Raw genomic sequence first — 26,684 nt, forward strand, 5'->3', positions numbered from 1 at the left:
AGTAGCTGAACTAATGTTCTCTTCCAGAGACTCAATCCAGAATGCCGCTGCAGCCGTGATCGGCGCAATGCATGCAAGGGGTTGCAATATAAAACCTTGTTGAACAAACATATTCTTAAGGTAACCCTCTAATTTTTTATCCATTGGATCTGAAAAAGCACAGCTATCCTCCACCGGGATAGTGGTACGCTTAGCTAAAGTAGAAACTGCTCCCTCCACCTTAGGGACCGTTTGCCATAAGTCCCGTGTGGTGGCGTCTATTGGAAACATTTTTCTAAATATCGGAGGGGGTGAGAACGGCACACCGGGTCTATCCCACTCCTTAGTAACAATTTCAGTAAGTCTCTTAGGTATAGGAAAAACCTCAGTACTCGCCGGTACCGCAAAATATTTATCCAACCTACACATTTTCTCTGGTATTGCAACTGTGTTACAATCATTCAGAGCCGCTAACACCTCCCCTAGTAATACACGGAGGTTTTCCAGTTTAAATTTAAAATTTGAGATATCTGAATCCAGTCTGTTTGGATCAGAACCGTCACCCACAGAATGAAGTTCTCCGTCCTCATGTTCTGCCACCTGTGACGCAGTGTCTGACATGGCCCTAATATTATCAGCGCACTCTGTTCTCACCCCAGAGTGATCACGCTTACCTCTTAGTTCTGGTAATTTAGCCAAAACTTCAGTCATAACAGTAGCCATATCCTGTAATGTGATTTGTAATGGCCGCCCAGATGTACTCGGCGCTACAATATCACGCACCTCCCGAGCGGGAGATGCAGGTACTGACACGTGAGGCGAGTTAGTCGGCATAACTCTCCCCTCGTTGTTTGGTGAAATTTGTTCAATTTGTACAGATTGACTTTTATTTAAAGTAGCATCAATACAGTTAGTACATAAATTTCTATTGGGCTCCACTTTGGCATTGCAACAAATGACACAGGTATCTTCCTCTGAATCAGACATGTTTAACACACTATCAAATAAACTTGCAACTTGGAATACAATTCAATTAGAATAATATTAAAAACGTACTGTGCCTTTAAGAAGCACAGAAGATCTATGACAGTTGAAAATTAATAAATTGAAACAGTTATAGCCTCAATCCTTATAAACAACACAACTTTAGCAAAGGTTTAATCCCATTAGCAAAGATAACAAATTCTGAAAGCAGGAAACAAATTACAGAATAAACGTTTTTTGTCTCAGTCAACTATAATTCTCACAGCTCTGCTGAGAGAAATTACCTCCCTCAAAATAAGTTTTGAAGACCCCTGAGCTCTGTAGAGATGAACCGGATCATGCAGGAAATACAATGAGCTGCTGACTGAAATATCTGATGCGTAGCAAAAGCGCCAAAAAACGGCCCCTCCCCCTCACACACAGCAGTGAGAGAGAACAGAAACTGTCAGAAAAAAGATTAAGCAACTGCCAAGTGGAAAAATAGTGCCCAAAACATTTATTCACTCAGTACCTCAGCAAATGAAAACGATTTTACATTCCAGCAAAAACGTTAAACATAATTTCTAGTTATTAAACAGCTTTATGTACTTCTTACAGTGTAATTCTAGTGAAGTACCATTCCCCAGAATACTGAAGTGTAAAGTATACATACATGACATTATATCGGTATGGCAGGATTTTCTCATCAATTCCATTGTCAGAAAATAAAAGCTGCTACATACCTCTATGCAGATTCATCTGCCCGCTGTCCCCTGATCTGAAGTTTACCTCTCCTCAGATGGCCGAGAAACAGCAATATGATCTTAACTACTCCGGCTAAAATCATAGCAAAAACTCTGGTAGATTCTTCTTCAAACTCTGCCAGAGAGGTAATAACACACTCCGGTGCTATTTTAAAATAACAAACTTTTGATTGAAGATATAAAACTAAGTATAATCACCATAGTCCTCTCACACATCCTATCTAGTCGTTGGGTGCAAGAGAATGACTGGGAGTGACGTAGAGGGGAGGAGCTATATGCAGCTCTGCTGGGTGAATCCTCTTGCACTTCCTGTTGGGGAGGAGTAATATCCCAGAAGTAATGATGACCCGTGGACTGATCACACTTAACAGAAGAAATAACATGACAGCAAGCGATTGGGAAGCTGTACAATCCCTCAGAAATGACTCTACAATAGTCATTCGTCCAGCGGATAAGGGTGGTGCAGTTGTCCTACAGGATTACCAGGATTACAGAACTGAAATAAACAGACAGCTGGCGGACAGTTCTACCTATAGGGCTCTACCCTGTGATCCGACCATTTCGTACAAAACACAGATTGATTCAGTTATTGAGCATGCAGCACGAATGAATTGGATAGATTCAACCACTAAAGAATGGTTAACTACAGACAATCCAGTGAGACCCATACTATATACATTACCAAAGATACACAAACAATTGGTACACCCTCCTGGACGACCTATAGTTTCAGCACGGGGGTCATTGCTACAACCCTTGGCTAAGTTTGTTGACTCTTTTTTACAACCTCTAGTTGTGAATATGCGGTCTTATCTACGGGACTCCTCTGCCCTGATCACGTATCTAACCACACTGACTGACATACAACCAGGTGATGTGCTTGCCAGCCTAGATGTTACAAGCTTATACACCATCATACCGCATGAAATGGGGATGGAGATAATCACCAACTGCCTTGAGAGATGCCCCTATGTGGGACCACCAACCAGTTTTATTGTTGAACTTTTATCCTTATGTCTCAAATTAAACTATTTTAAATTTGAGAGAAGATTCTACCTACAGCTCATGGGGACAGCCATGGGCTCGAACATGGCACCTGCATTTGCAAATCTCTTTGTGGAGTATGTAGAAGAGAATATATTCAAGGTGTATGACAACCAACAGATACAATTTTACAAGCGGTACATTGACGATATCGTGATAATCTGGCGAGGAACGATTGAGTCCTTTGGCGAATGGGTCATATCCCTGAATGAAATGGGGGGACAGGTTCAACTTAAAGAGGTTTCCAGTTACAACGAAGTGGAGTTCCTGGATCTAAGAATCTTTAAGGTTAATAACAGACTTGGTACTATATTTAAGAAGACTACTGATAGAAATACACTACTACACGCCTCCAGCTACCATCCTAGATCACTCATAAAGGCGATCCCCAGGGCACAAATGCTGAGAGTCTGCCGTAATAATACATCTGATGAGAAAAAGGAGGTACAATTAAGTGAAATGGAAGCAAGATTCTACAGCAGAGGTTACAAGAGCAACATTGTAAAAGAAGCAAGGTCCCAGGTGAACTTGGAAGTAACGGGGAGTGACAACCAGAAAAGAATGAACTTTGTCACAGCATACACTCCCAGCACAAGGACACTGGGGGTAACTTTAAAAGAAAAATGGGAAATTATCCAGACAGATCCATCATTACCTTACCAACACTATGGACCACCCAGGATTGGGTTCAAAAGGGGAAGAAACCTGAAAGACATTCTGATGAAAACGGACCCCATTGACAGCTACAATAAAATCACACCAATTACCAAGAGAGGGTCCTACAAGTGTCCTAGTTGTGTGACATGCAACTCCATGTTGCAATGTAAACACTTCAGACATCCACACAACAATACAAGCTACAAGATTAAGCACTATCTTACGTGCACCACAAAATTTGTGGTATATATGTTGAATTGCAGCTGTGGCCTATTTTACATTGGAAAAACCTCAGATGACATCAAGAAAAGGATGGCCAACCATAGGAGTGCAATTCGGACAGCAATTGAAAAAGGGAAGAGTGACCAGCCCGTGGCCAGACATTTCATGGAGAAGGGTCACTCTGTTGCTGACCTTAGATTTAAGCTGATTGACCACGTACCCCCACTGCTGAGGGGCGGTGATAGGGACACACGTCTCCTACAAAAAGAAGCAGTGGATCTTTAAACTGGACACCATCCACCCCAGAGGTTTGAATATGGGAATAGACTGGCACGGTTTTTTATGAGTTTCCCTGATTCTGCATTATTTGATTGCAACATGTGCATTAATGTATTGTCCAGCTCATCTTGTTGAGTGGATGTGATTGCAATAATCACTCTTTTCCTATATATGTGCCCGTTCCTTGTGTACCCTGCATATGGGTGGTGGTGGGGGTTCTCTACCTGCTTCCATCAGTGACATCTGACTAAATATAAACCTGGATATGTCATTCCGTTTATATATACGTTTCATTCATATGTTTCCCTTACTTCTCCCTGTTAGTTTGTGCACCATGCTCCTCTTTGAGCTGGTTTTATGATGACCATTTGTGTATGTTGGGGTTGTGATGATGTATTGCATTGAACCGTATATCTTTTGTGCAGATTCGTTGTGTATAGGATTTAAACCTGATAGGACTTAACTTATATTTTTTTATGTATTCCTTTTTTCACTGTGCACGCTATTCTGATAATTGTGTACACAGTATCATTATTCAGTAGGCTGTGCTTAATTGGGACAGATAGTATGTAGATCCAAGGGTAGAGGGTAATGCCCACTTGGTCTATGAGGATCCTGCACGTTATGGCTGCGGTGACTGCTGTGCATTGTGAGCCACTCAGTCAGCTAAGTTACAAACTTGCTTATTGGGGAATGCATTATTCTCTGCGGGCCCAATCTCTTGTCCCAGACCACCCACATGTAGCCTTTACTTAGGCGTAGTTATTTTTACCACTTATTAACATATGAGAGCGCAGACGCTGTGCTACAATAACGGCCCTTTTTCCACTATGTTCTAGCGCAAATACGTGGGTTCCACTATATCCATAGGGGCTTGTCAATTTGAGCCAATGAGGATGCGGTTGGGTCTTACCAGGGGCGGACCCCCTCGGGCCGATACGCATGCGCACTACTGACATGTGCGGCGTAAGGTAGAATCTGCAAGCACTTGCATGGGCCTTCATTTGACACTGCCGCTCGGGATGGCTCTTCTGTGGTAAAGTTATTTATCCGGTATGATGATCCCTGCTTTATTTATCTGTGCAGTTGTGACTTTGAATTGTAATATATATAGGGGAGTTTAGTTGATTTATGACCCAGAGATTGACGATGTATGTACCTGACCACTGTTATTATTTATTGCTACGGTGACTACATTATGTGTACTATAGGATTTCTGTAGATACATTGGACAGATACGAAGGTGATGTTTCTTTTGGATTGATTAGATGACTGACCTATAAGTTGTGTTCAATAGGACAGGTCCATACAGCCAGATGCTGAATTATATTGTGACCGTTCTCTATGGATACCATTTAGTATCATTTGATATGGGGCTGGATTGTTTAACTAACATTACATTTACCTATGGCTTTATGTTTATCTGCCCATGTATCAAGATTATGCATTGTTGGGTACTGGGATGTAATGATTGCTTCATTATTTGCCTTTTTGTATTTTTATTTGTATATACTATGTTCTGTGGGTCTGGTTGTCATGACAACCAGTTTTTGGCGGTTTTTGCACAAGGGGGAGGGGTCTATGTGTGTTTAAATGTTTGATTCACTTGTATGTTGTTGGTCTGATGAAGGGGAGCATTCCCCGAAACGTTACCTATTAAACTATTTGTTTAAATTTAAGTCCAGAGAGTGCTGTTTTCTACAATTCACCTACTCTAGCACCCTGGCCCTTGGAAAATTGTTTGTGGGAGTGCAACTGTCTCATTTTGCCTATATATATATATATATATATATATATATATATATATATATATATATATATATATATATATATATATATATATATATATATATATATATATATATATATATAGATAGATAGATACACACATATATACAGGGAGTGCAGAATTATTAGGCAAGTTGTATTTTTGAGGATTAATTTTATTATTGAACAACAACCATGTTCTCAATGAACCCAAAAAACTCATTAATATCAAAGCTGAATATTTTTGGAAGTAGTTTTTAGTTTGTTTTTAGTTATAGCTATTTTAGGGGGATATCTGTGTGTGCAGGTGACTATTACTGTGCATAATTATTAGGCAACTTAACAAAAAACAAATATATACCCATTTCAATTATTTATTTTTACCAGTGAAACCAATATAACATCTCAACATTCACAAATATACATTTCTGACATTCAAAAACAAAACAAAAACAAATCAGTGACCAATATAGCCACCTTTCTTTGCAAGGACACTCAAAAGCCTGCCATCCATGGATTCTGTCAGTGTTTTGATCTGTTCACCATCAACATTGCGTGCAGCAGCAACCACAGCCTCCCAGACACTGTTCAGAGAGGTGTACTGTTTTCCCTCCTTGTAAATCTCACATTTGATGATGGACCACAGGTTCTCAATGGGGTTCAGATCAGGTGAACAAGGAGGCCATGTCATTAGATTTTCTTCTTTTATACCCTTTCTTGCCAGCCACGCTGTGGAGTAATTGGACGCGTGTGATGGAGCATTGTCCTGCATGAAAATCATGTTTTTCTTGAAGGATGCAGACTTCTTCCTGTACCACTGCTTGAAGAAGGTGTCTTCCAGAAACTGGCAGTAGGACTGGGAGTTGAGCTTGACTCCATCCTCAACCCGAAAAGGCCCCACAAGCTCATCTTTGATGATACCAGCCCAAACCAGTACTCCACCTCCACCTTGCTGGCGTCTGAGTCGGACTGGAGCTCTCTGCCCTTTACCAATCCAGCCACGGGCCCATCCATCTGGCCCATCAAGACTCACTCTCATTTCATCAGTCCATAAAACCTTAGAAAAATCAGTCTTGAGATATTTCTTGGCCCAGTCTTGACGTTTCAGCTTGTGTGTCTTGTTCAGTGGTGGTCGTCTTTCAGCCTTTCTTACCTTGGCCATGTCTCTGAGTATTGCACACCTTGTGCTTTTGGGCACTCCAGTGATATTGCAGCTCTGAAATATGGCCAAACTGGTGGCAAGTGGCATCTTGGCAGCTGCACGCTTGACTTTTCTCAGTTCATGGGCAGTTATTTTGCGCCTTGGTTTTTCCACACGCTTCTTGCGACCCTGTTGACTATTTTGAATGAAACGCTTGATTGTTCAATGATCACGCTTCAGAAGCTTTGCAATTTTAAGAGTGCTGCATCCCTCTGCAAGATATCTCACTATTTTTGACTTTTCTGAGCCTGTCAAGTCCTTCTTTTGACCCATTTTGCCAAAAGAAAGGAAGTTGCCTAATAATTATGCACACCTGATATAGGGTGTTGATGTCATTAGACCACACCCCTTCTCATTACAGAGATGCACATCACCTAATATGCTTAATTGGTAGTAGGCTTTCAAGCCTATACAGCTTGGAGTAAGACAACATGCATAAAGAGGATGATGTGGTCAAAATACTCATTTGCCTAATAATTCTGCACACAGTATACATACACACACACACACATATATATATATATATATATATATATATATATATATATATAGATAGATAGATAGATAGATAGATAGATAGATACACACACTTAGCATGGGATTAAGCATTAAAGGGACACTGAACCCAAATTATTTTCTTTCGTCATTCAGATAGAGCATGCAATTTTAAGCAACTTTCTAATTTACTCCTATTATCAAATTTTCTTTATTTTCTTGGTATCTTTAATTGAAAAGCAAGAAAGTAAGTTTAGATACCGGCCCATTTTTGGTGAACCACCTAAGTTGTTCTTGCTGATTGGTGGACAAATTCACCCACCAATAAACAAGTGCTGTCTAGAGGTCTGAACCAAATATTGGCTGGCTCCTTAGCTTAGATGCCTTCTTTTCCAAATAAAGATAGCAAGAGAACGAAGAAAATTGATAATCGGAGTAAATTAGAAAGTTGCTTAAAAACTTAAATTATGCTTACCTGATAATTTTCTTTTCTTCAGATAGAAAGAGTCCACAGCTGCATTTATTACTTTTGGGAAATAAGAACCTGGCCACCAGGAGGAAACAAAGACACAACAGCCAAAGGCTTAAATACTCCTCCCACTCCCCTCATCCCCCAGTCATTCTCCCGAGGAAAAAGGAACAGTAGAAGAAATACCAGGGTGAAAAGGTTCCAGAAGAATAAAAAAATAAGAGACGCCCCACATAAAAAATACGGGTGGGGAGATGTGGACTCTTTCCATCTGAAGAAAAGAAAATTATCAGGTAAGTATAATTTAAGTTTGTATTCATAAATAAAAAGAGTCCACAGCTGCATTAATTACTTTTGGGAAAACAATAACCAAGTTATAGAGGACACTGAATGCAAAAACGGGAGGGTACAATAGGCGGCCCATTCTGAGGGCACCAGGCCTGAAAAACCACAACCCAACCAAACCCCGCTTCGTCAGAGCCGGGAAACAAAACTAGAAGGAAAAGGTCCCAAGGACACTGACCCGCAGATAGTCCGAAAGCCTAACTAGAGACTGCAAGCAGACTCACTAAGCCAACACTCCTCCAGAAGAACCGTCACCCAGCAGTCTGTCCCCACACATCCTTACAGTACCAAAATCTCCAAAAGAGAGGGAACAAGGGTAAGCCAAAGGGATACCCAAAAGGTACAGCAAAATCCACAAAGGAAAAACCCCCTTCAAAAGAAGGTCAAATCTACAGAGACCCGAATGAATCCCGAGAACAAGGGGAGATGACGCCCAATCCACAAGGAGCAACGGGCATCATCAAGGAGAAGAAAAATTTCCCAATCCGTAGGAAGACACAGAGAAAACACTATCCGTAAGGAAGAAGCGGCCGCACAAAGTAGCAGACTGTCCAACCTCCAAGACAGAGGACACTATCCAGGCATTCCAGGCCGCCAAGCCTACTCACAGATCTCAAACAGGGGAGGCACAGAACCTCTAAAAAAAAGAAGGTCAACTGTCACCCCCAAGACCTGAGGATGAACAAGAGATCTCAGAACCTACACCTAGCCGGACCAGCCAAAGCAATGGCAGATCTGAAGCAAGGGAACCGAAAGGAACCCCAAGACCGGCCCCCAAAAGGGCAGAAGAATGGACACAGCCCCTTCAACCTAAAGACAATCGAGCAGGCGTTAGACCTAAGGAGATCTAGCAAGGCCACCTCAACTAAGTCTCAACGCGGGACTAGCAGTTCCCAGATAGACAGGAACAACTCAAAGAGAAAACCAATGCCCGAACCAGATAAACATCTGTTCTAACCTCCTGAACACAGGAGAGGCCCCTAAAAAGGGAACCACTCCTCCGTAAGGAGGACAACAAGCCCCATGAAGAGGAGAGCGTTGATAAACACCTGCTCATAAGACAGGAAGTCATAGAAGGAACTGAGAGGACACAAGGCCACGTCACTGACGAACACGGAAAAAATCCTTAAACGCCATTGTGCTAGCACACATACCAGGCGCAAAAGTGACAGCTGAGCAACCCCAAACGTTCCGTTTGCTAGGAAAGAAAGCCCACCATCAGGTCACGTCAGTTGGCTGTCCCAAGGGAACCGTATCGTCCGGCACAAGACCAGTCTTTGTAAATCTGGCCAAGTTGTAAAACAGAACAGCCAGAAAATGCAGAGTAAAACCCTCGACCACCGGAAGATCAGGACAAGAAGCCCGGGCACCACAAATGTTAAGATTAAACAACGCTCCAGGAACATAAATCCCTTGTCCGATATAAAAAAACAGACCTCCCAGGGAAAAAATCCAGAATAACCCGGATAACAAGAGCAAGAAGCCCTTGCAAGTCCCGTCCGCAAGGGAAGAAACCACCCCTTGCAGGAGCCCAACACTCTAAAGAGCCACCAAGGCCATAAAAGGACACTAGAGCTAACCGGCGTCCAAGCAACATTAACATTACTGTGCTTGAAAGTGGTGCTAATCCCCCTAAGGGATACAGGGCGCCACCCATTTTATCAACCTTGAAAGGAGAAAGGCTGAGGAGACCTCGCCGGGGATCGAACTAGGAACCCTCGGATTGCTACAGTACAGAGTAGTCACAGAGCATTAGTATGCTGAGCTAGTTGTCCAACTAGCCACGAGCTCCAGACACAAAGGGAACAATGAGGACAAGCCACCTGAACAGAGCAACATCAAGCCTCCACATCATCTCAGATTCAAAGTCAGAGGACAGTAAAACATGGGTTTGGGTGCCACCTGTATGGCAAAACCTGAACCATAAGAGTGGAAAACCACTAGGACCCCTTCTGTCCCAAGAAAGAGATGCAGAGCATTCCCAACACCAGGAAAGGACCCCTAACCGGAGTTCCGAAGGGACATCACTGTCTAATGTCCTCGAAAAGGGAACAACCAACTCCCGAAGGGAATCCAAGTCCCCCGAAGGCGACCCATCCACAAGGAGAAATGGACAATTCAAGAGGTCTCAATGAAGAAGAGAACCACTAAAGGAACAAGTCCAAAAAAATACAAATTTTCTAAAGCAACAATGCCCCGACCAGCGGAAAAAAGAGGTGCTAAACCCTCTAATCTTTCCACCAAGTGAAAAGGTATACTCTAGGTTCCGAGGGTATCGGAAGCAATGGAGAGTGACGCAGCAAAATTTACTGACCCAGTCACCAGAGAGATGGCTATTTAGGACTGAAACAATCCCGAGAGCCGCACTGACCCGTAAGTCCTCTTGAGAATGCTTAGCTGAAAATTGTAAAAGAAATAACAAGAAACTAAAATAAAGCTAAGAGCACTCGATACCCCTGCCTGACCAACAAGGCATTATAGGCGCCACGTGTCTAAGCCGCGAGACAGAAGATCTGAACCCAATCAGGACCAGCCTGCAACCAGGGTCATAACTGCCAACCTGGCTAAATCCTCAGATTGGAGAAAACAGACAAACATGGGACTAACGTGTCACAAACAACTTCCATAGAAGCAAACAGCGAGTATCGATCCCAGATATTTTTAAGTTCCCGCAGGAAACATAGTTTGAAAAAGAAAAGAAAATTTATACTAACCGGATTAAATAAAATAACAGGCAACCCGAAGGTTAACACCAAAGAAGAACAGAAGGTCCGTAGGACCAGCCTAACTGAAACCCTTATCTTTCAACAAAACTGGGAAGGATCTCGATAACAAGACTTAAAGGAGATTACTTCATCCCCCCATGTCTAACGAGGTGAGTCATTCGAAGGAGGAGACTGATGAGTCCCATACCCAAGAAAGATAGGGTTCCCAAGCAGCTCAAAAATGTGTGAGTAAAACACTAAGGCGAGCCCGTCTGTAATGAAAGGCACAACACTCAGGAACAGTTACACCCACAGGGAACTGTACATGCCCTCCAGAGGCCAAGAGACCTGGGGAAATCGGGCACAAACACAATCACAAATAAACATCTGGACTTTGCAGACGCGCAAGCGCCAAAAGTATGTAAAAGCAAAAACGTGAAATAACCTCTGGGGGGAACAATTCAACCTCCGAGGAGGGAAAAACATAACTTGGGTTACCCCCATGTGTAGCAGTAGGGAGCGGTAGGGAACTCGCCTCCCGAAGGACAGGGCCCCCTGAGGCGGATGGCTCAGCAGTCTCTTGAATCCCCAAGCCCGAGGAACAAGGCGCTCTAGGATGGCCTAAAGAACATAAATGACTGACCTGAATCAATGGGGCCAATTCACAGGACGAAGAAACATAATTTATGCTTACCTGATAAATTTATTTCTCTTGTAGTGTATCCAGTCCACGGATCATCCATTACTTGTGGGATATTCTCCTTCCCAACAGGAAGTTGCAAGAGGATCACCCACAGCAGAGCTGCTATACAGGGAGTGCAGAATTATTAGGCAAGTTGTATTTTTGAGGATTAATTTTATTATTGAACAACAACCATGTTCTCAATGAACCCAAAAAACTCATTAATATCAAAGCTGAATAGTTTTGGAAGTAGTTTTTAGTTTGTTTTTAGTTATAGCTATTTTAGGGGGATATCTGTGTGTGCAGGTGACTATTACTGTGCATAATTATTAGGCAACTTAACAAAAAACAAATATATACCCATTTCAATTATTTATTTTACCAGTGAAACCAATATAACCTCTCAACATTCACAAATATACATTTCTGACATTCAAAAACAAAACAAAAACAAATCAGTGACCAATATAGCCACCTTTCTTTGCAAAGACACTCAAAAGCCTGCCATCCATGGATTCTGTCAGTGTTTTGATCTGTTCACCATCAACATTGCGTGCAGCAGCAACCACAGCCTCCCAGACACTGTTCAGAGAGGTGTACTGTTTTCCCTCCTTGTAAATCTCACATTTGATGATGGACCACAGGTTCTCAATGGGGTTCAGATCAGGTGAACAAGGAGGCCATGTCATTAGATTTTCTTCTTTTATACCCTTTCTTGCCAGCCACGCTGTGGAGTACTTGGACGCGTGTGATGGAGCATTGTCCTGCATGAAAATCATGTTTTTCTTGAAGGATGCAGACTTCTTCCTGTACCACTGCTTGAAGAAGGTGTCTTCCAGAAACTGGCAGTAGGACTGGGAGTTGAGCTTGACTCCATCCTCAACCCGAAAAGGCCCCACAAGCTCATCTTTGATGATACCAGCCCAAACCAGTACTCCACCTCCACCTTGCTGGCGTCTGAGTCGGACTGGAGCTCTCTGCCCTTTACCAATCCAGCCACGGGCCCATCCATCTGGCCCATCAAGACTCACTTTCATTTCATCAGTCCATAAAACCTTAAAAAAAATCAGTCTTGAGATATTTCTTGGCCCAGTCTTGACGTTTCAGCTTGTGTGTCTTGTTCAGTGGTGGTCGTCTTTCAGCCTTTCTTACCTTGGCCATGTCTCTGAGTATTGCACACCTTGTGCTTTTGGGCACTCCAGTGATGTTGCAGCTCTGAAATATGGCCAAACTGGTGAAAAGTGGCATCTTGGCAGCTGCACGCTTGACTTTTCTCAGTTCATGGGCAGTTATTTTGCGCCTTGGTTTTTCCACACGCTTCTTGCGACCCTGTTGACTATTTTGAATGAAACGCTTGATTGTTCGATGATCACGCTTCAGAAGCTTTGCAATTTTAAGAGTGCTGCATCCCTCTGCAAGATATCTCACTATTTTTGACTTTTCTGAGCCTGTCAAGTCCTTCTTTTGACCCATTTTGCCAAAGGAAAGGAAGTTGCCTAATAATTATGCACACCTGATATAGGGTGTTGATGTCATTAGACCACACCCGTTCTCATTACAGAGATGCACATCACCTAATATGCTTAATTGGTAGTAGGCTTTCGAGCCTATACCGCTTGGAGTAAGACAACATGCATAAAGAGGATGATGTGGTCAAAATACTCATTTGCCTAATAATTCTGCACACAGTGTATATGTATAAGCCTTTCACACATTCACTAACAGGAGGATCCATTACAAGTAACTATAGGGCTCTACAAGCAAGTGTCATAAAATTCACCGTGACCTGACACGGCAAGTTCCCTCTGCTTCAAGTTAGTGAGAATCCCACAGTGCCGCACCCCCTCTACCCGCGAGGCATTCTGGGGTATGTAGTTCACTTGATTATGGCCTGGAAATAACCCAGCCACACAGGGCTAAATTTAGGTGCGGCTTGTAACTGCTTATAGCAGTCAGTGAAACACGGGGGAAGGACACTTTTGCGGACACTTGGGCGATAACAATCTGGCTGCCAGGGGTTGATTTCATGGTGCATAGGGGTAAATTTAATTTCACATAGAGCATGGAATTTTCGGCCGGTTTCCCCCTTTTTCGGCCCAAATTTCGGTGCATCCATAATAAAATGAAAAAAAGAAAAAAAAGAAAAAGGCATTTATAATACAGCAAACTACAGTTTAATTATCATTTACCTTCAATCCATTTTGAGGATTCATTAAGAAATTACGTCCAATATCATCAAACATAATTGTATTTTTTTTACTGTAGAATTCAGAGTATTTGCCCCAAATCACCCCAAGAGGTTTTACCTAAAAGACAAAAAAAGCAAAACATATGTTACCAAAATGTGGAACTTAGACAAGAGTATGAGTGGACAAATATTGTAACTAGTGACAGTCGGAAGTTTCAGCTAGTAAGAAGGTCTGCATTAGAGGACTGAAACCTCTAGAATATTATGGGACTAAAGACATACTAGCTTTAAGAAAGAGTTGCTATTATATGAGGTGTGTACTTTTTGGACATCTATTGGGACTCCAGCAAAAATGTTAAAAAAATTTGATGTAAATAGAAATTGGATGAATAGGTTTTTTTTGGTGGGAAAAAAGGGACATTTCCTTAACTCTAAAAAATAACAACAAGAAGATTAGCTGAAGATAGAAGTAGGGCACTAATATTTTATTTGCCTTTGGATGCTGAAATATAAAAGTTAAATTCACTTGTTTTAATAATTTTGGATCATGCTCAGTAGAAGCAAAAAGCTGAAGGACTTAAGATGTGCACAGTAGCAGCATTTCAGTTTGAAGGAGTTGCAGTCTTAGATATATCTTAGGTATTGCTCTGTAGGCTGCTGTAGCCTAGAGGTCAGTGGATACCAGTGGATATAAAATGTTTTATTATGTTTCATAAAACAACTTTATTGGTCCCCAGCTGCTGTGCGCATACAATCCTGTAAAAAAGTGCCCAGAGTACAATAGGCGCATTGCGCATGCGCAAAAAACGCTTACGACTAACTTAGAACAATTACAGGAACACAGGATTTTAATGTCACAGATGACAAAAAAGGGGCGGAGCTACATGGACATTTTAAAACGCCAGCAGGGCGAAAGTAAGTGATTTAACTTGAAAACGGATTATCTTTAAAAACTGGCATATATTTGGAAAAAACAATCTAGGGCAACTTTATAGATATATGTTATAACTATTTTTGTGTTGACTGTCCCTTTAACACAAACCATTAAATCATTAATGCATATTAAAGGGATAGGAAAGTCAAAATTAAACATGATTCAGATAGAGCATATCATTTTAAGTAGAGATGTGCATTTCGTTTCAAATCAAAATTCGTCCGAATTCGGAGATTCGGATCTATTCGAATTTCCAAATTACCGTAGCAACAAAACTAGACTAATCCGAATGCATTTGAACCGAAAAAATCCGAATTAGTTTGGATTTATTTGTTACATTCGAAAATGTAATATTCAAATTCGAATGTCACATGCAAATTCAAAATAGTATTTCTAGTCTACAATTGTGTTTAATAAATGTAATATTCGAATTTAAATGCTACATTCGAATTCGAATGTCACATTCGAAATAGTATTTCTAGTCTAATACTTTGTTTTATAAATGTAATATTCGAATTCGGAAGTGACATTCGAATTCGAAAGTGACATTAAAATTCAAAATAGTATTCAAATCCAAAACGAATACATCCGAATTGATTCAAATCCGAAACTAATGCATTCAATAGTATCCTAATTTGAATGAATCCAAATACGAAATTCAAAAAAATCCAAATCGGTCAGAAACGAATATTTTCGCTGCGCACAAGTCTAATTTTAAGACACTTTTAAATTCACTTCTATTTTCAAATGTGCTTTGTTCTTAGTATCCCTTGTTAAAAAATGAATACGCACATATCATACACTAGTGGGAGCTGCTGTTAATTGGTGCCTGCACACATTTGTCTCTTGTGATTGGCTAAATAACAAAATGTATACTTACCTGACAAATGTATTTCTTTCTTCACACGATGAGTCTACGGATCATCTAATTACTATTGGGAATATCACTCCTTCCCAGCAGGAGGCGGCAAAGAGCACCACAGCAAAGCTGTTAAATATCACCTCCCTTATAGATAGTAAACATAACTCATGTTTACGCCTATAATATATATGCTTGTCTTCTGTAGTGATATGCTAGTAGGCCATCGATTGAGTCCTTAGAGTATAAGCTTTTAATTCATGTGGCAATATACTAAATAGCGGTAATAGAGGAATAATTTGGCTGCTATATTTCACATGGAGCATTAAACACAACGCTTATTTAGACACTAAAACACAGATATATATACAGGATTCTACGGGAATATTATGCGCTATAGATATATTCTATTTTGTTCAACATTGTACCCTGAATGCCCTATGTCCCTACCTATTCACTGTATATACAACAGGTGGTCCCTCTGAAGCCCGCCCCTTTGTTTGTTTGTTTATAGAATATGACTCTTGCTTACCTCTCCCGCTTCACTAGTCTAGTACGTTATAAGACTCCACCCCCTCATCCCCCCCCCCCCACTCCACTTCGAGCGGCTCTTGCCCGCTGAACTCCCTTCCCCCTCACCGCTAACTTGGTCCAAAAGTGGCCAAACAAGATCTAACCCCCAATTGCTTTAAACATTGTCTCCTCCTTAGATTAAATAACTGTATGAACAGCAATTGGGGGACCATTTCTAGCTTTATTATATATAAAAATGAGGTTCCATTATCGATCTCTACACAGGTTACACATATCTCTTAACTATACTCTTGTTTGTTGGTTTTTAGTTGTAAATCTCATTACTTATAATATGTGTAAAGTGGATACCTGACACTGCTCTTTATTATATAGCTTTGGTTCTGATATTCTTCCAGAGACGTTCAAATCTTATGCCCAGAATGATTTTGTCTCTATTTCCTTGCTATGTTTTTGGGTATATAGTGTATGTTTTATTGCTATATTTTCATTGTCACTGGATGAATATGTCCTGTATTATTCTTTATAACCTCAATAAAAAAATAAAATAAAAAAAAAATAAAAAAAAAATATCACCTCCCTTCTATCCAACGCCCAGTCATTCGACCGAAGTAAAGGAGAGAAAGGAAGCAACAAGGTGCAGAGGTGCCTGAGGTTTATAACATAACAAAAAAACATAATTTATGCTTACCTGATAAATGTATTTCTCTTGTAGTGTATCCAGTCCACTGATCATCCATTACTTGTGGGATATTCTCCTTCCCAACAGGAAGTTGCAAGAGGATCACCCACAGCAGAGCTGCTATATAGCTCCTCCCCTCACTGCCATATCCAGTCATTCGACCGAAACAAGCCGAGAAAGGAGAAACCATAGGGTGCAGTGGTGACTGTAGTTTAATTAAAATTTAGACCTGCCTGAAAAGGACAGGGCGGGCCGTGGACTGGATACACTACAAGAGAAATAAATTTATCAGGTAAGCATAAATTATGTTTTCTCTTGTTAAGTGTATCCAGTCCACGGATCATCCATTACTTGTGGGATACCAATACCAAAGCTAAAGTACACGGATGATGGGAGGGACAAGGCAGGAACTTAAACGGAAGGAACCACTGCCTGTAGAACCTTTCTCCCAAAAACAGCCTCCGAAGAAGCAAAAGTATCAAATTTGAAAAATTTGGAAAAAGTATGAAGGGAAGACCAAGTTGCAGCCCTGCAAATCTGTTCAACAGAGGCCTCATTTTTAAAGGCCCAGGTGGAAGCCACAGCTCTAGTAGAATGAGGTGTAATCCTTTCAGGAGGCTGCTATACTCTGAAGCCAAAAAGAAAGAGAGGTTGCCGAGGCCTTCTGACCTCTCCTCTGTCCAGAGTAAACAACAAACAGGTTAGATGTTTGGCGAAAATCTTTAGTAGCCTGTAAGTAAAACTTCAAGGCACGGACTACGTCTAGATTATGCAAAAGACGTTCCTTCTTTGAAGGATTAGGACATAATGATGGAACAACAATCTCTTGATAGATATTCTTGTTAGAAACCACCTTAGGCAAAAACCCAGGTTTTGTACGCAGAACAACTTTATCTGAATGAAAGATCAGATAAGGAGAATCACAATGTAAGGCAGATAACTCCGAGACTCTTCGAGCCGAGGAAATAGCCATCAGAAAAAGAACTTTCCATGAAAGAAGTTTGATATCAATAGAATGAAGGGGTTCAAACGGAACCCCTTGAAGAACTTTAAGAACCAAGTTTAAGCTCCATGGAGGAGCAACAGGTTTAAACACAGGCTTAATTCTAAGTAAAGCCTGACAAAATGCCTGAACGTCTGGAACTTCTGCCAGACGCTTGTGTAAAAGAATAGACAGAGCAGAAATCTGTCCCTTTAAAGAACTAGCTGATAATCCTTTGTCCAAACCCTCTTGGAGGAAGGACAATATCCTAGGAATCCTAACCCTACTCCATGAGTAATTCTTGGATTCACACCAATGAAGATATTTACGCCATATCTTGTGGTAAATTTTCCTGGTGACAGGCTTTCGTGCCTGTATTAAGGTATCAATTACTGACACGGAATAGCCACGCTTTGATAGGAACTCCATGTATTCAGTCAGTCTCATAGAAAGTAGATTCGGATGATTGAAAGGACCTTGTATTAGAAGGTCTTGTCTCAGAGGCAGAGTCCATGGTGGAAAGGATGACATGTCCACTAGGTCTGCACACCAGGTCCTGCGTGGCCACGCAGGCGCTATCAATATCACCGATGCTCTTTCCTGTTTGATTTTGGCAATCAGACGAGGGAGCAGAGGAAACGGTGGAAACACATAAGCCAGGTTGAAGAACCAAGGCGCTGCTAGAGCATCTATCAGTGCCACTTCTGGGTCCCTGGACCTGGATCCGTAACAAGGAAGCTTGGCGTTCTGGCGAGACACCATGAGATCCAATTCTGGTTTGCCCCAACGGAGAACCAATTGAGCAAACACCTCCGGATGGAGTTCCCATTCCCCTGGATGAAAAGTCTGACGACTTAGAAAATCCGCCTCCCAGTTCTCTACACCTGGGATATGGATCGCTGACAGGTGGCAAGAGTGAGTCTCTGCCCAGCGAATTATCTTGGAGACTTCTGACATCGCTAGGGAACTCCTGGTTGCCCCTTGATGGTTGATGTAAGCCACAGTCGTGATGTTGTCCGACTGAAATCTGATGAACCTCAGTGTTGCTTGCTGAGGCCAAGCCAGAAGAGCATTGAATATTGCTCTTAACTCCAGAATATTTATTGGGAGGAGTTTCTCCTCCTGAGTCCATGAACCCTGAGCCTTCAGGGAGTTCCAGACTGCACCCCAACCTAGAAGGCTGGCATCTGTTGTTACAATTGTCCAATCTGGTCTGCGAAAGGTCATACCCTTGGACAGATGGGCCCGAGATAACCACCAGAGAAGAGAATCTCTGGTTTCCTGATCCAGATTTAGTAGAGGGGACAAATCTGTGTAATCCCCATTCCACTGACTGAGCATGCATAATTGCAGCGGTCTGAGATGCAGGCATGCGAATGGCACTATGTCCATCGCCGCTACCATTAAGCCGATTACTTCCATGCACTGAGCCACCGTGGGGCGCGGAATGGAGTGAAGTACACGGCAAGCATTTAGAAGTTTTGATAACCTGGACTCCGTCAGGTAAATTTTCATTTCTACAGAATCTATTCGAGTCCCTAGGAAGGAAACCCTCGTGAGAGGAGATAGAGAACGCTTTTCTTCGTTCACTTTCCACCCATGCGACCTCAGGAATGCCAGAACTATCTCTGTATGAGATTTGGCAATTTGAAAGCTTGACGCCTGTATCAGGATATCATCCAGGTAAGGAGCCACCGCTATGCCTCGCGGTCTTAGGACCGCCAGAAGTGAGCCCAGAACCTTTGTAAAAATTCTTGGGGCTGTAGCCAACCCGAATGGAAGAGCTACAAATTGGTAATGCCTGTCTAGAAAGGCAAACCTCAGGAACTGATGATGATTCTTGTGAATCGGAATGTGAAGGTAGGCATCCTTTAAGTCCACCGTGGTCATGTACTGACCCTCTTGGATCATGGGTAAAATGTTTCGAATAGTTTCCATCTTGAATGACGGAACTCTGAGGAATTTGTTTAGGATCTTTAAATCCAAAATTGGTCTGAAGGTTCCCTCTTTTTTGGGAACCACAAACAGATTTGAATAAAACCCCTGTCCTTGTTCCGTCCGCGGAACTGGATGGATCACTACCATTACAAGGAGATCTTGTACGCAGCTTAGGAATGCCTCTTTCTTTATCTGGTTTGCAGATAATCTTGAAAGGTGAAATCTCCCTTGTGGAGGAGAAGCTTTGAAGTCCAGAAGATATCCCTGAGATATGATCTCCAACGCCCAGGGATCCTGAACATCTCTTGCCCACGCCTGGGCGAAGAGAGAGAGTCTGCCCCCTACTAGATCCGTTGTCCGTTGTCGGATAGGGGCCGCTCCTTCATGCTGTCTTAGAGGCAGCAGCAGGCTTTCTGGCCTGCTTGCCCTTGTTCCAGGACTGGTTAGGTTTCCAGGCCTGCTTGGATTGAGCAAAAGTTCCCTCTTGTTTTGAAGCAGAGGAAGTTGATGCTGCACCTGCCTGGAATTTTGAAAGGCACGAAAATTAGACTGTTTGGCCTTTGATTTGGCCCTGTCCTGAGGAAGGGTATGACCCTTACCTCCAGTAATGTCAGCAATAATTTCTTTCAAACCAGGCCCGAATAAGGTCTGCCCCTTGAAAGGAATGTTGAGTAATTTAGACTTTGAAGTCACATCAGCTGACCAGGATTTGAGCCATAGCGCCCTATGCGCCTGGATGGCGAATCCGGAATTCTAAGCCGTTAGTTTAGTCAAATAATGGCATCAGAAACAAATGAGTTAGCTAGCTTAAGAGTTCTAAGCTTGTCAACAATTTCAGTCAATGGAGCTGTATGGATGGCCTCTTCCAGGGCCTCAAACCAGAATGCCGCCGCCGCAGCAGTGACAGGCGCAATGCATGCAAGGGGCTGTAAAATAAAACCTTGTTGAATAAACATTTTCTTAAGGTAACCCTCTAATTTTTTATCCATTGGATCTGAAAAAGCACAACTTTCCTCAACCGGAATAGTGGTACGCTTTGCTAAAGTAGAAACTGCTCCCTCCACCTTAGGGACAGTCTGCCATAAGTCCCGTGTAGTGGCATCTATTGGAAACATTTTTCTAAATATAGGAGGTGGGGAAAAGGGCACACCGGGCCTATCCCACTCCTTACTAATAATTTCTGTAAGCCTTTTAGGTATTGGAAAAACATCAGTACTCACCGGCACTGCATAGTATTTATCCAGCCTACACAATTTCTCTGGCACTGCAATTGTGTCACAGTCATTCAAAGCAGCTAATATCTCCCCAAGCAATACACGGAGGTTCTCAAGCTTTAATTTAAAATTAGAAATCTCTGAATCAGGTCTCCCTGATTCAGAGACGTAACCCACAGACTGAAGCTCTCCGTCCTCAGGTTCTGCATATTGTGACGCAGTATCAGACATGGCTCTTACAGCATCTACGGGCTCTGTATCTCGTCTAACCCCAGAGCTATCGTGCTTGCCTCCCAATTCAGGCAATCTGGATAATACCTCTGACAGGGTATTATTCATGATTGCAGCCATGTCCTGCAAAGTAATCGCTATGGGCGTCCCTGATGTACTTGGCGCCATATTAGCGTGCGTCCCTTGAGCGGGAGGCGAAGGGTCCGACACGTGGGGAGAGTTAGTCGGCATAACTTCCCCCTCGACAGACCCCTCTGGTGACAATTCTATTATAGATAAAGACTGATCTTTACTGTTTAAGGTGAAATCAATACATTTAGTACACATTCTCCTATGGGGCTCCACCATGGCTTTTAAACATAATGAACAAGTATCCTCTGTTTCAGACATGTTTGTACAGACTAGCAATGAGACTAGCAAGCTTGGAAAACACTTTAAAGCAAGTTAACAAGCAATATAAAAAACTTTACTGTGCCTTTAAGAGAAACAAATTTTGACAAAATTTGAAATAACAGTGAAAAAAGGCAGTTACACTAACAAAACTTTTACAGTGTATGTAACAAGTCAGCAGAGCATTGCACCCACTTGCAAATGGATGATTAACCCCTTAATAACAAAAACAGAATAATAAATGACAAAAACGTTTTTTAAACACAGTCACAACAACTGCCACAGTCTACTGTGATTGTTACCCTCCTCAAACACGACTTTGAAGCCTTTTGAGCCCTTCAGAGATGTCCTGTATCATGCAGAGGGAAGCTGAATGTCTCTGTCAGTATTTTTAGCTGCACAGAAAAGCACTAAAATAGGCCCTTCCCACTCATATTGCAACAGTGGAAAGCCTGTTTCTAGGCAAAAATCAAACCAGCCATGTGGAAAAAAACTAGGCCCCAATAAGTTTTGTCACCAAACATATATAAAAACGATTAAACATGCCAGCAAACGTTTTATATTACACTTTTATAAGAGTATGTATCTCTGTTAATAAGCCTGATACCAGTCGCTATCACTGCATTTAAGGCTTAACTTACATTAATCCGGTATCAGCAACATTTTTCTAGCAAATTCCATCCCTAGAAATATATTAACTGCACATACCTTATTGCAGGAAAACCTGCACACCATTCCCTCTCTGAAGTTACCTCACTCCTCAGAATATGTGAGAACAGCCATGGATCTTAGTTACTTCTGCTAAGATCATAGAAAATGCAGGCAGATTCTTCTTCTAATGCTGCCTGAGATAAACAGTACACTACGGTACCATTTAAAAATAACAAACTTTTGATTGAAGTTAAAAAACTAACTATAAAACACCACTCTCCTCTTACTACGTCCATCTTTGTTGAGAGTTGCAAGAGAATGACTGGATATGGCAGTGAGGGGAGGAGCTATATAGCAGCTCTGCTGTGGGTGATCCTCTTGCAACTTCCTGTTGGGAAGGAGAATATCCCACAAGTAATGGATGATCCGTGGACTGGATACACTTAACAAGAGAAAAGGAAATTTATGCTTACCTGATAAATTTATTTCTTTTACGATATGACGAGTCCACGGATTTCATCCTTACTTGTGGGATTAAATCTCCTGTTAGCAGGAAGTGGCAAAGAGCACCACAGCAGAGCTGTATATATAGCTCCTCCCTTCCCTCCCACTCCAGTCATTCGACCGAAGTTAGGAAGAGAAAGGAAAAGCCAAAGGTGCAGAGGTGACTGAAGTTTAATAAAAATAAATACATACCTGTCTTAGAAATGACAGGGTCGTTCGTGGACTCGTCATATTGTAAAAGAAATACATTTATCAGGTAAGCATAAATTTCCTTTTCTTTTACAAGATAAGACGAGTCCACGGATTTTATCCTTACTTGTGGGATACAATAACAAAGCTACAGGACACGGATGAAAGGGAGGGACAAGAAAAAAACAGCTTCAGAAGAAGCAAAAGTATCAAATTTGTAAAATTTGGAAAAAGTGTGAAGAGACGACCAAGTTGCAGCCTTGCAAATCTGTTCAACAGAAGCATCGTTTTTAAATGCCCATGAGGAAGCCACAGCCCTAGTAGAATGAGCCATAATTCTTTCAGGAGGCTGCTGTCCAGCAGTCTCATATGCCAGACGGATGATACTCTTCAGTTAAAAAGAAAGAGAGGTAGCCGTAGCTTTCTGGCCCCTACGCTTTCCAGAAAAAACAACAAATAAGGAAGATGATTGACGAAATTCCTTAGTCGCTTGCAAGTAAAACTTCAGGGCACGGACCAAGTCCAAGTTATGCAACAGATGCTCCTTCTTAGAAGAAGGGTTAGGACATAATGAAGGAACAACAATTTCCTGATTAATATTCTTATTAGAAACAACCTTAGGAAGGAAACCAGGTTTGGTACGTAAAACCACCTTATCAGAATGGAAGATAAGATAAGGCGAGTCACATTATAACACTGAAAGCTCAGAAACTCTACGAGCAGAAGAAATAGCAACCAAAAATAAAACTTTCCAAGATAACAACTTAATATCTATGGAATGCATGGGTTCAAACGGAACCCCTTGAAGAACACTAAGAACTAAATTCAAACTCCAGGGTGGAGCAATTTTTCTACACAGGCTTGATTCTGGTTAGAGCCTGACAAAAAGACTGAACGTCTGGAACATCTGCCAAACGTTTGTGTAGCAGAATTGACAAAGCAGAGACCTGTCCCTTTAAGGAACTCGCTGATAACCCTTTCTCCAATCCTTCTTGGAGAAAAGACAGAATCCTAGGAACCCTAACCCTACTCCATGAGTAGCCCTTGGATTCGCACCAATAAAGATATTTATGCCATATCTTAAGGTAGATCTTTCTAGTAACAGGCGTATGTGCCTGAATCAAAGACCGAATCAGAGAACCCCGCTTAGATAAAATCAAGTGTTCAATCTCCAAGCAGTCAGTTGCAGAGAAACTAGATTTGGTTGTTGGAAGGGTCCCTGAATGAGAAGATCCTGCCTCAATGGAAGCTTCCACGGCGGCAGAGAGGACATGTCCACTAGATCGGCATACCAAGTCCTGCGAGACCACGCAGACACGATTAGAATTACCGAAGCCCTCTCCTGTTTGATCCTTGCAATCACCCGGGGAAGGAGAGCAAACGGTGGAAACACATAAGCTAGGTTGAACGACCAAGGCACTGCCAAGGCATCTATCAGTTCGGCCTGAGGATCCCTTGACCTGGATCCGTATCTTGGGAGCTTGGCATTCTGATGAGACGCCATCAGATCCAATTCCGGTCTGCCCCATCTGAGAATCAGGGTGGCAAAGACCTCCGGGTGGAGTTCCGACTCCCTGGATGAAACGTCTGTCTGCTTAAAAAGTCCGCTTCCCAGTTTTCCACTCCTGTGATGTATGACAGATAACAAGAGTGAGCCTCCGCCCATCTAATTATCTTGGATACTTCTATCATCGCTAAGGAACTCCTTGTTCCTCCCTGATGATTGATGTAGGCCACAGTCGTGATGTTGTCCGACTGAAAACGGATGAAGTTTGCCGAAGCCAACTGAGGCCAAGCCTGAAGCGCATTGAATATTGCTCTCAATTCCAGAATATTGATTGGAAGTAGAGACTCCGACCGAGTCCACATCCCCTGAGCCTTCAGGGAATTCCAGACTGCACCCCAGCCTAGTAGACTGGCGTCCGTTGTCACTATCACCCAAGAGGGTCTGCGGAAACACGTCCCTTGGAACAGATGATCCGGCAACAACCACCAAAGAAGAGAATCTCTTTTCTCCTGATCCAGACTTATCTGAGGAGACAAATTTGCATAATCCCCATTCCACTGCCCGAGCATGCACAGTTGTAGCTGTATGAGATGAAATCGAGCAAACGGAATGATGTCCATTGCCGCCACAATCAATCCAATCACCTCCATGCACTGAGCCAATGATGGTCGAGGATTGGACTGAAGGGAACGGCATGTATTCAGAATCTTTGACTTTCTGACCTCTGTCAGGAAAATTTTCATGGATATAGAATCTATTAGAGTTCCAAAGAAGGGAACCCTTGTCTGTGGAATTAGTGAACTTTTTTCTATATTCACCTTCCACCCGTGAGTCCTCAGAACCATGTCTGTATGAGATTTTGTCAGATGGTAAGACGACGCCTGGATCAGAATATCGTCCAGATAAGGCACCACTGCAATGCCCCGCGGCCTGAGAACCGTCAGAAGGGACCCTAGAACCTTCGTGAAGATCCTGGGTGCTGTGGCCAAGTCCACGGTAGTCCTATATTGACCCTCCTGGATCAATGACAGAATTTTTCGAATAGTCTCCATCTTGAAGAATGGGACTCTGAGAAACTTGTTTAGACTTTTTAGATCTAAAATAGGTTGAAACGTGCCCTCTTTTTTGGGGGCCACGAAAAGATTTGAGTAAAACCCCTGTCCCAGTATTGGAACGGGACGGATTACTCCCATAGTGGAGAGGTCTTTTACGTAACGTAAGAACGCCTCTCTTTTTATCTGGTCTACAGACAATCGTGAAAGAAGAAACCTCCCTCTTGGGAGCGAATTTTTGAATTCCAACTGATGCCCTTGGGACACGATTTCCAGTGTCCAGGGGTCCTGAACATCTCTTACCCAAGCCTGGGCAAAGAGAGAAAGTCTGCCCCCTACTAGATCCGGTCCCGGATCGGGGGCCACCCCTTCATACTGTCTTGGGAACAGCAGCGGGCTTCTTGGGTTGTTTACCCTTGTTCCAAGCTTGGTTGGGTCTCCAGACGGACTTGGCCTAAGCAAAATTCCCTTCCTGCTTAGCTGAAGAAGAAGAAGAGGGGACTCCTTTGAAGTTCCGAAAGGAACAAAAATTATTTTGTTTCCCCCTTAGTTTAGCTGTTCTATCCTGAGGTAGGAGATGACCCTTACCTCCCTGTCAGAAATTATTTCTTTCAAGTCAGGCCCGAATAGAGTTTTTCCTTTGAAAGGAATAGCCAAAAGCTTTGACTTAGATGACACATCAGCAGACCAAGATTTTAACCATAATGCGCTACGCGCTAAAATGGCAAATTCTGCATTCTTAGCCGCCAATTTGGCAATCTGAAAGGCGACATCTGTAATAAAAGAATTAGCCAGCTTAAGAGCCTTAATTCTATCCAAAATATCCTCTAAAGGAGTCTCAGTCTTAAGAGACTCTTTTAAGGCATCAAACCAGAAGGCCGCCGCATTGGTAACTGGAACAATGCAGGCCGTCGGTTGTAAAAGGAAACCCTGATGAATAAACAACTTCTTTAGAAGACCCTCCAATTTCTTATCCATAGGGTCTTTGAAAGCACAACTGTCCTCAATGGGAATAGTTGTACGCTTAGCCAGAGTAGATATAGCTCCCTCCACCTAAGGGACTGTTTGCCAAGAATCCCGAACAGTGTCAGATATGGGATACATTTTCTTAAAATTAGGAGAAGGTGAGAACGGGATACACGGTCTGTCCCATTCCCTCGTAATAATCTCCGAAATTCTCTTAGGAACCGGAAAAACATCAGAGTAAGCAGGTACGTCAAAGTATTTGTCCATTTTACACAATTTCTTTACTTGAAATAT

At 42.3% G+C, this 26,684-nt stretch overlaps 1 protein-coding gene across 2 annotated transcripts in view; it reads right to left on the minus strand.

Moving 5' to 3' along the window:
• UBLCP1 (ubiquitin like domain containing CTD phosphatase 1) overlaps positions 1 to 26,684 on the minus strand; it is a 162,346-nt gene that overhangs the window by 40,677 nt on the left and 94,985 nt on the right. For both annotated transcript variants that reach the window (XM_053718777.1, XM_053718776.1), the window contains one exon: positions 13,762 to 13,878. In XM_053718777.1, the coding sequence (XP_053574752.1) occupies positions 13,762 to 13,878 (117 nt within the window). The remainder of the gene's footprint in view (positions 1 to 13,761; positions 13,879 to 26,684) is intronic.

This window comes from Bombina bombina, chromosome 6 (genome assembly GCF_027579735.1).
Source record: "Bombina bombina isolate aBomBom1 chromosome 6, aBomBom1.pri, whole genome shotgun sequence".
Taxonomy (NCBI): domain Eukaryota; kingdom Metazoa; phylum Chordata; class Amphibia; order Anura; family Bombinatoridae; genus Bombina; species Bombina bombina.